Source organism: Asterias rubens, chromosome 10 (genome assembly GCF_902459465.1).
Source record: "Asterias rubens chromosome 10, eAstRub1.3, whole genome shotgun sequence".
In the NCBI taxonomy this organism is placed as follows: Eukaryota; Metazoa; Echinodermata; class Asteroidea; order Forcipulatida; family Asteriidae; genus Asterias; species Asterias rubens.
In genome coordinates, this window is record NC_047071.1 from 14,276,205 (window position 1) to 14,290,032 (window position 13,828).

Genomic DNA, 13,828 nt, shown 5'->3' on the forward strand with positions numbered 1-13,828 from the left:
GCAATAGACAAATAAATATCAATTAATAACAATACAACTGGTATGTCAATTCTTTATACATAACAAAAAATTAACAATAATAAAAACATTTGTAAAGCGCCTAATGCAAAAGCCTCTAAGTACATTAACAGAACAATAAAAATATACAATGAGTGAAAGATGTAATACAAGTAAGCAGATTACAAACAAGCAGCTTCAAACATGTTAAAAAGAGCTTCTTAAGCGCACAAATTAGCTAAGCACAACAACATTGTCCTTACCAGAATAAGGTTACCAGCCAAAAGAAAATTCTGCATGTACCATTTGTAATAGGAGACTTTCCAACGCTAGGCGGCAGCAGACATACCGGGTAAATTTCCATTGTTTACGTAGTTCTGAACATGCGCATAATTCTGAGAACAATGGATTTACCCGGTAAGTCTGCTGCCCTCTATCGTCCCAGAAAGTCTCCCATTGGTTTTCTGATTATTTTAGCTGGGCAGAAATTTTCTCAAATATTTTCATCCTTTAACTCCTTCATGCACATGATTTTCAAAATGGAGCATTTACATGGACCATTTGGAGAAAAAATAAAATGCACAAATTTCCAAAGGGAATATTTTTAAAGGGAAGGTACACGTTTTGTGTTTACTCAAAACAAATATTAACTTTAAAACTGACTTGGTACCGATCATTGGAGAGCTGTTGACAATATAAAACATTGTGAGAAACGACTCCCTCTGAAGTAGCATAGATTTTGAGAAAGAGGTAATTTCTCACTCAAATAATAAAAGACTTCTAGCTAGAAGTCTTTTATTCCTATCTGAAAGCACACAAATTCGTCCAACAAGGGTGTTTTTTCTTTTATCATTTTCTCGCAACTTCGATGACCAATTCAGCTCAAATTTTCACAGGCTTGTTATTTTATGCTTATGTTGGGATACACCATGTTGGGAAGACTGGTCTTTGACAATTACCTAACATGTTCAGTGCCTTTAATGGAGCAACAAGCCTGATTCATACTTCCCGCTAATGCGAATGCAAAGCGAATTTTGACATCACATGGCTGTTTTCGCTGCAAATGTTTCGCACATCTCTACTCTTCCGAATTATTCATTGTGAACTTGTGACGTCAAAATTCATATATCGCCAGCAGGAAGTATGAACCGGGCTTCTGTAGAACAAAAAGTAAATGCACAGTAAGATTGCAATGCAAGTTCAAGGCAGTATTGACTTACAGTTCCAAAGGATCCAGCCACTCTAGTGACATTAAGGAATGGTGTCATAGAGTCTTCAGACACACTAACACTGCTAGCTGAGAGCTGTAGTATACCATTAGCGTCATCGTTGGCTTGGATGTAAACCTCTGCAATGTGCTCCACTCCAACACGCGGAGAGTTGACAACTGAAACGGCAAAATTGGGGTTTTAAAATATTCAATAGACACTGGATACATTTGGTATAACTCAAAAATATGTATTAGCATATCTTACTCAGCAATGAGCAGAGGAGAGCTGTTGAAAATATTGTGAGGAACGACTACCTCTAAAGTAACAAAGTTTATGAGAAAGAGGCAATTTCTTACTGATACATTTTAATCTAAGACTGAAGCCTTTCTCAGGCATTTGAAAGCAAACAAATTTAAGCAGGAAGGGTGTTTTTCTTAATTATTTTCTTGCAACTTTAAAGACCAATTGAGCCAAAATGGTCACGGATTGGTTATTTTATGCACATGTTGGGATGCACCAATCCCGCACCACACTGAGTATACAGTGCTTAACACACATCAGTGTAAGGGTTAAAAAAAAAAAATTATATTCTGTTAAATCCTTGCGGTACCCAATGCTAACACATAGGATTCAAATTGTCTCCAGCCACAGTGCTAGCCCAGTGGTCTAGTGGTAAGACATCTGCTCTAGCAATGCAAAGGTCATGGGTTCGAATCCCACCCAAATAATATTCCTGTGGATTTTTTTTTTCACAGGACTCGGAAAGTACGGAAAGTATACAGTGCTTCATACACATCAGTGTATCAGTAAAAACTAAAATTATATTCTTTATCCCCGATACAATACTAACATCTCGTCCAACAAAATGTGTTCAACCCAAAATGGTTCCTTGTAAGTTTTGCCTGTAAATTACCTGGATTAATCTGCGGTGATGATAGAAGCGAGACGCTGACGATATAAAGAAACAAACTCTCTGCAGTTTCTGGAGTGGCATCGTCTAGAATCACCACATCCACAGTGGCACTGAGCTGACCGGAAGTAAAGACAACCGAACTCTGCACCGGAACGAAGTCACTGTGTTCAGTAGCACGACTGTAAAAATGGACAGAGAAAATTCCACACGTAGTCAACAAAATTTGTTTGTTCAGGTTTTTGTTATGTTTTACAAGCCTTGGCTTATGAGGATTGTGGCTCCACAATATTTTTTTTTTTTTTTTTTACATTTTGTTATGTACTGTTCAAGATTGAAATAAATGTTATATTGAAATGAATCGAGTGGTTTATGTGAGAATCAAAGATCTGGAAAACCAATGGGCCCATTTTATAATGTATCCCTTATTCCCTTGGAATACAGCCCGGGGGCTGTACGACCCAAGAATACCCAGAGGTTTCACTACCTACCCCTACTCCAGAGCTAGGGTGGCTATTCCCCCTTCAAACCGCATGTACAATCAGGTGAACATTATTTACCTACTATATGCCGGCATGTTTGGTATATTCTCATCTGCGTTTAGGGTGGAGTAGAACACCTGAACGATCCCTTCACTTCCAAACTGCCTCTGAATCTGTCAAACAAAGATTTCATCAAAATAAAAATTAGAAATTATGCCAGATAATGTTTCAAACCATTTTAAATCACTTTTATTAAATAGTAAAGCATAAACCTGGGAAGCGACATCCAGAGCATCACCTTAAATGCACTGGACACTATTGGTAATTACTCAAAATAGTTGTGAGCATAAAAATCTGACTTGTTAACGAGCAATGGAGAGCTGTGAAAGTATAAAACATTGTGAGAAACGCCTCCCTCAGAAGTATCATTGTTTTTAAGAAAGAAGTAATTTCTCAATCAAATTATACAAAGACTTCAGGCCCGAAGCCTTTTTTAAAGCATCTGAAAGCACACAAATTTGTGCAACAAGGATGTTTTTTTCTTTCATTACTCTCTTGCAACTTCGATGACTGATTGAGTACAAATTTTCCCATGTTTTTAATTTTGCTTATGCATATGTTGGGATACACCAAGTGAGAATACTGGTCTTTGACAACTACCATACGTGTCCAGTGCCTTTAAGGGGATGTAACTTTTTATTTCAAAAGAACTTACTGTGAGCGAGTTATTCCTGAAGCTTTCCTCGGTGACAACGCTCCTCGATCCCGCATCAAAGATGAAGACACCATAGGGGTCGTCATTAGCATTGATGGTTACCATGGAGATGAGTTTGTTTGCATCACCAAGACGACCTCGTGAAGCGTTCGTCAGCTGTACTAAGAAGATCTCATCCAACTCTGGTATCTAGAAAGAAGAGAAATTTGAAATGGTTCTTACTGAAATTCATTATTTTGAATTTGTTTTTTGGTGTCATGACTGACCGGTTTCGAACATCAAAATCAAGTTCTGGTGGCTTAGTCATCAAGGAGTGGGTTCAAATCCTGGTTATGAAACTTGTGTTCTTGGGCAAGATGCTTCATTATAAGTGCTTCTCTTATAGGGTATAAATGGGATCCTATAAAATCACTCAAGGGAGTTAGACCTAAAATATTGAATTTTTTGCATTCATGTAACACAAAGAAAAACGCTTCGTAAAACCATTTTTGGGAATTTTTTCAAAACCTAAAATTTAGTGAACATTATTAATTACCTCATCAGACAGTATCTGAATGCTTAGATCTGCTGTCATCTCGTTCACACCAAATGTGACACTCCCCTCTGACCTCACAAGGTCACTTGTTATATTAGCGTTGGGGTCACTTGGGTTAGAGGTCACAACCCAGTCTACTGTGACCGCAGCAAGGGCTCCACCTAGTCTCAGCACCTTCATCAAATAATTATTAATCACAAATTATTATCTAAATCACCTTTTGTTTTTTAAGGTTTACTGTCCACATAAGAAAATAGCAACAAAATTAAAAATTATTGATCCCATATATTGTGTAATGCACGTAAAAGAACCTAGAGCACTTATAAAAAGAGAAGGGGTTCACCCCAGTGCTCCTGGTCAGATCGACAGCATATTGCGCCACAGCACCTTGTAAGCCATTTCATGGTGCTAGAAAAGAATATATCGCCAACCTCGTTCCCAGGGGTGATCGATCTCACCGCGCCATTTTTTTCCCAGCATGCCTTGCTAGATCATAACCCCTGGAATTGGCAAATTTAAATGTGCTCTATGCTAGCACATTTAAATGAGCCATTAATGAGCGTACATATTCATTATTCAATATTTTCTACGCACGCACGTATGTCTTTCGTCTTAAAGAATTTTTTTGTTGTTGTTTTTAAAAAAGTGTTTGTGTCATAAAAAACGCGTGCGTGATCAACATGCAAATATCTTAAAACTACGCGCGCACCCACTTGACATCTAATGCATAACCAATTTCCTGAGCCAATCAGCGTTGTTTCCCAGTACATCCCTCCCAAGGGTAAGTGACGAGAGAGGTATCGATACGGCGCGCTGCCCATGGTAGCGAGGCTGATATATCGCATACCCCAAAACCTAGCTCCACATACCTTGCAAGGAAAAATACTGAGCACTTTGATACGCCCCTACGCGTATAAGCACCATATAAGAACCTAGTTTTATTATTCTACTGAAAAAAAAGGTCAGATGTTGATATGATTAAACACTTACTTGTAGCGTTGCCGTGCTGACACCAACGTCAGCTTCAACTGCCATGACATTCAGTGAGATATCGGCAAACTGGAACGTACCGTACGCATTATCAGAGCCTTCTATTGTTACCTCAATGATAGAACCTACACCAACTTCAGCTGTACAACAACAAGTAAATAAACAAAGAATTATACACATGTCATAAATATTTATTGACTGAAGCAAACAAATAAAGGCGAAGTGAACACAGCTTTGAAAAAGAACAATTAAGGGATTTGAGGTATCAATGAATATTTGGCTTGTGGTAAACACCTTGTGTTGCTGGATAGATTATGTTCTATGAGAACTTACCTTGCTATATATGGGAGTCATCTTTTTTCGGAATTCAGGAATCTTAAAAGAAAATCTACTCCTCGGCAGTAGAATGTATAGCAAGACAAGTTCTCAAAAGAACAAAATCTACATTACCCAAGAAGTAGATATATACACACGGTATATAACTAAATTATGACACGGAACAAATATTACCTAACACACAAAAAGATATTGTTTTAAGATAGAACTGTTTTAAGATTGTTTTGATTTTTCATAGTTATTTCTTGAACCTGAAGAAACCTATTAAGGGAAGTTTTGAATAAAAGGTCTTATTTAGATGCAAGATGAAAAGGAGGGAAACCAATGTCCGCAGAAAGGGACTCTGGTCTAAGGTGGGATGTATTCCCATGCCAAGCATGGTTGCTTTGGACTGCTCTAACTCAGACAACAGGGAGAGGATGTTGAAGGATTTGCAGTGCAGTAAATTAAAAAAAGGTTGTGAGGTTACACGTCTTTGAGAAGGTAAAGGTGAGGAGTTAACTTACCGTTGTCATCTATGACATCAATGAAAGGTTCGAGTTCGGTGTGTGTGAGTTGTGGGACAGATGGGAAGAATACATGTTACAGTGTTAGTAATGATTTGAAACTTTGCTCCATTCAGCAGGAGTGGGCAAAAAACAAGGCGTATGGAAAAAAACACAACAACAAAATAATTGTGCGTTAGGTTAAGATTGCGTTAGGTACATCAAAGTGATTAGAATTGATTTTTTGTTTGTGTTTATTTCGATACGCCCTGTATAATGGGTACAAATATGAGTCAATTAGTGTTAGTCATTTAGTGAATGAACTAAAAAGACAGACAGGGGAATAATTCACACTGTAAGAAGTTATAAACACTCACAGCCAAGGGAAAGTTATTTTCCAGAACACACTGTTACTGTTCCAAGAAGTTAAAAAGGATTATTTTCACAATATTTTTTAGAATAAGAATGAAGATTTTTAAGCCTACCTCCTTGAGTTGGACTAGACAACTGTACTTGGAATGTTTTATCTAATTCAGCCACGTTGTTATCTCTGATGACGATGGTGATGTACGTAAATCTTTGCTGGTCTGCAAACGTCAATGTACCTCCACCGCTCTGCAAAGTTAAAACAAACATAACGACATATGGGTGTACTGAAGCTGCTTGTTCAATCTCAGCGTGATCGGAGACAACAAAATTTCAAAACCCTCAACTGCATAGAGTTAGACATATTACAAAGAAGTATTTAAGCAAGGACCAGTTGCTCTTTGACTTGATGCCTCTTGCGGGTTACCATTACTGAGTGAGCGTGTAGTGTATTCATCATTGTCATTTCAAAAACAGGGGACTATTCTTTTTTAAGAATAAGTGCAAAAAAAGTTTTACCACAAAGTCTACAGGATCTTTTCCTGCCGACAAAGCTGTTCCATCAATCGTCCTCCACTCCACCTGCACTTGACCCAACGACCCCTGGGCCCTTACAACCAGCAGATCCACCATACCATCCTCCTCCCTCACCCTGACACCCATCATCTCATTAGCAGGTGGTATCAGTGGGTCAGTCTGCCCAGGGGGGGAGCCGGTGGCAAATTGAAGCAGTCCGTAAGGATAGTCATTAGCTCTGATGGTAAGGTTGTTGGTGTTGGAGTCGGGATCGAAGCTTGCCCCGCTGGTGACGGTCGTACCGATCAAACCATCATCGGAGAGAGGGAGTTGGGATAACAGAGTTATCTCAAACATTTCCAAGAGTTCTGGTTCCATGTCGTCGATAGCGGACAGGAAAATTGTCTGAAATTGAATGAAAAATCATTAGTTAACTTCACTTTATTTCAACCCAAAAATCACTTCACTTTATTTCATAACACTCTTCTTGAAATGTGATTTATTGACCATCAAATCTTTGTGTTCATTTGATTGCACACAAACATCATGTTGAATAGCACCCGGTTCAGACAGATAAGCAGCAACTCTAGGGCGACCCAAATAATTTGTTTTGTTTTAGACAAGTGAACCTAACATTTACATTAGGTTCAGCTCTAGAGTTGTTCCGAACGACGGCAACAGTCGATTCTTCGACTTCCAAAGCGTCCTGTCGACCCAACTGTTTGAGACGTTGGAATTTTCTTGCTCTTAATTCAATAAATTAGTTTGGCGCAACTCTAGACCGGGTGTAACACTTGCCGTTTCAGTTAAACAAGAACATTCAGTGAGTTCTATTTCTAATGAGTTCTAATTCTAATTCTAATTCTAATTCTAATGAAAAATAAGAAAGCACTCAAATGTGAATAGAATTGAGATTGCCTGGAAATGGTTGCCTGTAAATTGCCTCATGTGAAATGGCCTTAAAACTTTTCATATGTAAACAGCACACATTTTTTACCTGAGTGCGAACTCCATTCGGGAAGATCACTTCACCAGATGCGTTGACGTAGTCTCCTGTCGCTACGCTCCCTGTTGCCACGTTACGTACTTCCCAGGGTACTGTAACAATCCCCTCATCACCACGGCTACGAACTACTGAGCATGTGTATTGTAACGCTTCATTGGAATCCGCGTTGAGGATGGACGGAGTGCAAGGACCATCAAATCCAAACAGACCATTGGCGTTGTCACTTTTCAAAACTGAAAGTTACAAATAAATTTGGGTTTGAACAAAGACATAAGGGGACTTGAACCAATGACTTCCGGAATAACTCACTGGTGCTCTACCAACTGAGCTATCTAGCCCTATGTCGTTATGTAATAAAGGTTCAAGGTGGAAGACTTTTTGACCATAAGCAACATAAATTAGTCCGAATAATGGGAGACTTTTTGGGACGATAGAGGGCAGCAGACTTACCGGGTAAATCCATTGTTCTCAAAATTATGCGCATGTTCAGAACTACGTAAACAATGGAAATTTACCCGGTATGTCTGCTGCCACCTAGCGTTGGAAAGTCTCCTATTGGCCAGGAGAACGAAGAGGAGGAATTGGAGTATATTTATGTAGAATATCTGATATATTGTTTGGAGATTAGCCATAAAGAGCTTTGAAAGTAATGAGATCTAACTTATATGTGATACGTAATTTGAACGAGAGCCAGTTTAGTTCTCGTATGATATGTGAAATATGTTGAGGACGAGTTGTACATGAGACATGGCGAGCAGCAGTGTTATGAACTCACTAAATTATAGAAGGTTCTCTAACAGAAAGTTCAGTAAGAAGAGAATTTACCTGTTAGAAGAGCAGTAGCATCATCTCGTCCAATCCTAGATCCTCCGTTACTACACAGCAGCATCACGGTAAACACCTCATTTCCTTCCTCCTCTGTATCATCCAATGACCTCATCATGATGTCACTCACGGTTTGACCTGGGTCAAAGGTTAGCTTGCCTGATATAGGGGTTAGGTCATTCCGTGCCGGTAGGGTCCAGATTTCTGTTATCTCTCTGAAGATGAAAACACATACAAACTCTTACAATTTCATTCCGACTCTAAAGTTAACTAAGAAGGGTCAAGATTTAATTAAACAGCATGTTTTTCTTAACCCTTCTGCTCTTAATTTTCTAGAGATTTTGACACACAACTAGACATGCTATTCAACTGCTTGTGCGTACTGTGTAGATGCAGCTATGGCATGACTTCATATTACAGTTAATCTATCATTCCAAATCACAGTGGATGTTTTTGAAGGGTCAGACAGTAGGAGGGTTGACTGTGTGACTGTGTAGATGTATTTACTAAATGGTATCATATTTGCAGGCTGGCATAGCATATCATTCCAAAACCAGAGTGGATGGTGTTGAATGTCCAGACAGTAGGAGGGTTGACTGTGTACTAGTGACTGGTCAGTGCATAAAAGAGTTAAGACAAATCAATAACCAAACCTCTTAGTCACATCAATCCATTTAATCCAGCCCTCATGCTTTATTCTTCAAAGATGATTTGCATACCTTTCTTGTAGTTTCCTGGCATACATTCGGACATCTTGAAGTAACCCTTGATACAATTCTGCTCCAGGCTGTGCAGCTCCTACATACAGCTCCCCGGGTCCATCGCTCTGAGCCTGCTCCATCGTCCTGTAATCACAAAATGACATCGATTCATTCATTCAATAAAATATTCAATGCTAAGGGAACAAACCCTTTGCTCTAGCTGGTTGCTTTTGGAGAATTCTGAGGAACGGTGTACACATGTAGCTCTAGTATGTGACCTATAATAGTTCTGGCTAAAGTGTTCCCCTATACATTGATTTAATGCATAAAGGTAACAAACTGGCGCACTTTAACGGTTGCAATGTTAAAAAATATCTATTCAAAAACTTGTCTTCGTTCACCATTCATTTATGTTCAAATTTCTCACGTAAGAACGCAGAGAGAAAATGCTTTTCCCAGCTTTTAGCACCGCTAGCCAATACATTCTGTAAATACTTTCTGTAAATTTACCAAAATGATTCCTAAATTCTTAAATTTCTCTTTCCATACTGAGCTACATATATAATTATGTATATGCGCATATCAGTAAATGTGTTTTTACCTCTCGGCTGTCAGAGTACCATCTATGTAGCAAGCAGCTTGAAGATTGTCTATAGTTAGTATAATCAGATGCCAGTCACCATCCGTTAGATCCATGGAACCGGTCGTGAAGTCTATTTCAGTATTTGTCTGAGGAGAGAAAGAAGAGAGAATCCAGTAACAATGGGAGTAACAAATGGAGTGACAAATTGAGTAACAAAAGAAGTAAAGAAGTAACAAATGGAGTGACATCTAGAGTGACATCTAGAGTGACAGTCGAGTAACTTATTTTACATCGTAACAAATGGAGTAAAAAATTGAGTACAATATGGGGTAACAAATGGAGTGACAAATGAAGTAGCAATTGGAGTGACGCTTGGTATAACAATTGGAGTAACAAATCAAAAAACCAAATGGAGTAACAAATAGAGTGACAAACTGAGTAACAATTGGAATGACAAATGGAGTAACAATGCAAGTAACAAATGGAGTGAAGAGGGAGTAACAATTGAAAAACCAAATGGAGTACCAAATGGAGTAACAAATTGAGTAACAAACGGAGTAACAAGTAAAGTGACTAACTGAGTAACCATTGGAGTAACAATTGGAGTAACAAATGGAGTAACAATTGGAGTAACAAACGGAGTGACAAATGGAGTGAAAAGGGAGTTACAATTGGAGTAACAATTGGTGTACAATTGGAGTAACAATTGGAGTAACAAGATGAATCTTAGAGCTCTGTGAAATTGAGCTCAGGCTCCTCAACAAATGCCCTTCAACCACTCAGCAACTCAAACTACTTACATACAAACTGCCAGTGTAGCGATACTGCAGTACGGTCCTGCCCCCAACCTGCGCCACCTTCAACCCATAGTAGACAGTGATTCCGTTCATTGCGATCTTAGACAGGATGAAACCATTGACCCCAGCGTCTGGTTTGACCCAAGCACTGACCGAGAACCCACCGATGATATCAGAGCTTGGCATCTGGTGCTCAGAGTCTACCTTCAAATAGGAATCTGAAGCAAAGATATAAAACAACAGCCACGGTTAAAGGGTTTGGGTACTATTTTCCTGACGTAAAACACAAAAGTACACAAGTTTTCTTTTAACTCACACGGTTTAAAGATAGTGATGGAAGAAAGCTTCCCTAAAAATATTACTTGGTGAGGTGCTGCAGTATTTGTGAATCGAAGTAAAACAATTTCAGAAAATTTATTCTTGACTAAGTGAGACGAAAATTATTTTAGCATATACCCAATTTACGCTACTCTCCTAAAACCATCGCTCTGTGATTTTTTTTCTTTCTTTTTCTAAAACTTGGTGACAAATGAAGCTAAAATGTTGACAGGTAAATTATATCACATACTTTTTCATTCACAGTGAGTGTGGATTCATGTCATGGCAAAAATCTTGATCTACAAAAGTTATCAAAACCCTTTAAAGGGAAGGTATATAATCAACCTACAATTCTTTCTCACAGATCAAACCTAAATAAATACTTACTTGCACCACCGTCAAAGCGCAAGACTTTTGTACCAATGTGAGGGCGCTGTTCACCAGGAGCGGGATTCACGTTCGTACTGCTATCAGCTAGAAAGATGAGATCTCGAACAGTTGGCAAGATGCCAGAGATAGAGTCTGAGAAAACCTCCCACAGAACCTACAAGAAGAAAAAAAGTTGTGTTTGATTAACAAACCTCATACATATTCATTAAAAAAATGGGGTTCTCTGGTTAGACACAAGTTATGTTAATGATGAATATTCATGAGGCTATTATTACCAATGGTATATCGAAAACACTCATACTCATAAGTATGAGACCTAGTCCTTTATTCTGATAAGTGCACCTGGTTCTTTTGCGTGCGTTACACAACAGACGCAACCAACAGCTTTAAATCCCATCTGCAGCAATAATGGTCAAGTGTCTAGATTAAGGACACAAGTGTCACAACCAGGACTCAAACCGACACTCTGCTGATCAGATACACCAGACATTGTGTCCGGTGCTCGTATCCGCTAGGCCACGACATGCCACACATCATACAAATAGTTTGTGATTCAAATTCTAACCTCAACTTGGCCAAATGTGCCTTGGGCTCTGTCCACTGTAAATGTCGTCGTAGCTGTGGAGTTGTCGCCAGGGTAGTAGTCCTCGGCTATTTCTCTCTCCGTTGAGGAAGAAGTAAAGATGAGGACACCGTAAGGGTCGTCATTCGGGCGGATCTCGAGAAGGATGGACAGAGGATCTGTGGAGGACAACTTGCCATCTGGATCGAAAGAGAGCAACAAATTTAAAAGTATTGTTAATGAAATTTTTGAGTGAAAACAACATTGACTAGCAACCTTCATACATACATACATACATAAATACATACAACACATAAGGCATTATGCCACTACATCAAGGATGCTTGTTACGTTGGGTATAAACAAACTTTGACACACTTCTTGAATATGCATAAGGAGTCATACTATCTGATTGAAATAGCGAGTGCACTCCATGTATAAGGAGCAAAATGAGAAAAATGCGACTTGATGCAGACTTGAGAAGCTGAACAGAGAATAGGTTCCATGAGGGGAGTTTTGTCAGAAGCCAAATGAAGCAATAAACCACAAGGGAAGCTAACACGGTAAATTTACATCAATTTTGTGGTAGACAAAGAAAAAATTATTTGAGGTATTGCATGGTGGCGATAGAACTTAGAATAATGGAATTGAAGTTACTTTCTTCTAATGAGGCAGAAGTTTGGAAAACAGCTGGTTGGTTTAACCCCTCACTGGCTCTTACCTGTGACATTAACCAACACTAAGTTGAAGAATTCTTCAAACTCCGGACGTCCGTCCATCCTGGATGTGATCTCAATCTGCTGGGTTGTTTGCCGCTCAGCAAAAACAACTGACCCCGCGACAACCTCAAAATCTGACCCATCTTGAACCTGATTGGACGATCCATTATAAACAATCTGCCAATGGATTTGAACAGTGCCAAATGTTCCACGCTCTCTCTGGATTCTTTGGGGAAGAAAATATAGAACAAATCTAATGGGTCTCGTCAAAATTAATCCAGGACAGGTAGTCGGAAACAAATTCTTAAAATCAAAATTTTGCCTATGAGAGACATGGTTTTACTTGCTGAAAAACGAAAAACACACAACACTCTGGATGCCAAGTGCACCCTGCTGAGCGCTCTGCGGTTTGACTAGCTGATTAAACGTAGCAAAAACAATTTTGCAGTTTTGAAGCAATCTAGAAGGTTTTGAGGTCATTGTATATTAAGTGAGACATGTAGAAACCCATGCTTGTTGTCCAGTAAATAGCAAATCTAAGTCTCTGCAGTTTGTAAATAAAAAGTAACCCCATCAACTGTGAACTTCTCCCCAAATTGTCTCTGACAACCAATTTTTAACAAGGCGGGTAAAAACAAACTTTGAAGCACATAATATGGGTTTTTAACTTGATTTCTATTCAATATTAATCAGAATTTCTTACGTGGTGGAGATAGACATCCCTTCACTGGTAAACACCCTCTTCAACGGTTCCCTGAAGCTGAATATGCCATATGGATCATCATTTGCAGCTATGATAACAGTTGCAGTAGGCGCCCCGTACACAACCACATCCCCTGAAATTTTGTTTAAAGAAAATATTTCTCTAAAAGGTCTGCAGCCGATTTCACAAAACCCTAGGATAATCCTATCTCGAGTTAGGACCAGTAACTCGAGTTAGGGCGAGTTACCCTAATTTAGGATGAGTTCAATGTGTCCTAACGTCTGTGGTTACGGAACTTAACTCGTTCTAAGATTAATCCTAAGTTAGGAAGAGTTTGGTGAAATCGACAGCTGGGCTCTTAGTCGAGTAAATTTTGCTGTCATATTCAAAAGAGCCTCCTATCTAAAATGGCTATAAAATAATTCATTCAGTCGATGCGGAGCATCGGTTGATGGCCCTCCAAACACATTGGTCCTCCATTGCTATACGCAGCTCTTCCAGACGCAGTCCAGAGTCCCGGCACAAGGTGTCCACATAGGTGGTTTGTGGTCTACCTCGGGAACAGTGACCTTGAGTAGGGGCCCAAAGCACAAGCTTGCTCACTGCCAGCTCAGCATGTCTGAGACAGTGACCTGCTAGTCTCAGCCTTCTTGCCCTAATCTTGGTGCTAACTCTCGATAG

General features: G+C 39.2%; 1 protein-coding gene across 1 annotated transcript in view; it reads right to left on the reverse strand.

Annotated features, from left to right (window-relative positions):
- The window catches only part of LOC117295336 (adhesion G-protein coupled receptor V1-like), an 88,065-nt gene that overhangs the window by 59,502 nt on the left and 14,735 nt on the right, over nucleotides 1-13,828 (reverse strand). The window contains 17 exon segments of the mRNA XM_033777923.1: nucleotides 1,218-1,384; nucleotides 2,122-2,300; nucleotides 2,679-2,773; nucleotides 3,316-3,504; nucleotides 3,851-4,024; nucleotides 4,841-4,980; nucleotides 6,147-6,276; nucleotides 6,547-6,948; nucleotides 7,541-7,782; nucleotides 8,375-8,589; nucleotides 9,094-9,219; nucleotides 9,677-9,804; nucleotides 10,459-10,673; nucleotides 11,161-11,317; nucleotides 11,729-11,925; nucleotides 12,447-12,670; nucleotides 13,148-13,280. Coding sequence (XP_033633814.1) covers nucleotides 1,218-1,384; nucleotides 2,122-2,300; nucleotides 2,679-2,773; nucleotides 3,316-3,504; nucleotides 3,851-4,024; nucleotides 4,841-4,980; nucleotides 6,147-6,276; nucleotides 6,547-6,948; nucleotides 7,541-7,782; nucleotides 8,375-8,589; nucleotides 9,094-9,219; nucleotides 9,677-9,804; nucleotides 10,459-10,673; nucleotides 11,161-11,317; nucleotides 11,729-11,925; nucleotides 12,447-12,670; nucleotides 13,148-13,280 — 3,113 coding nt within the window.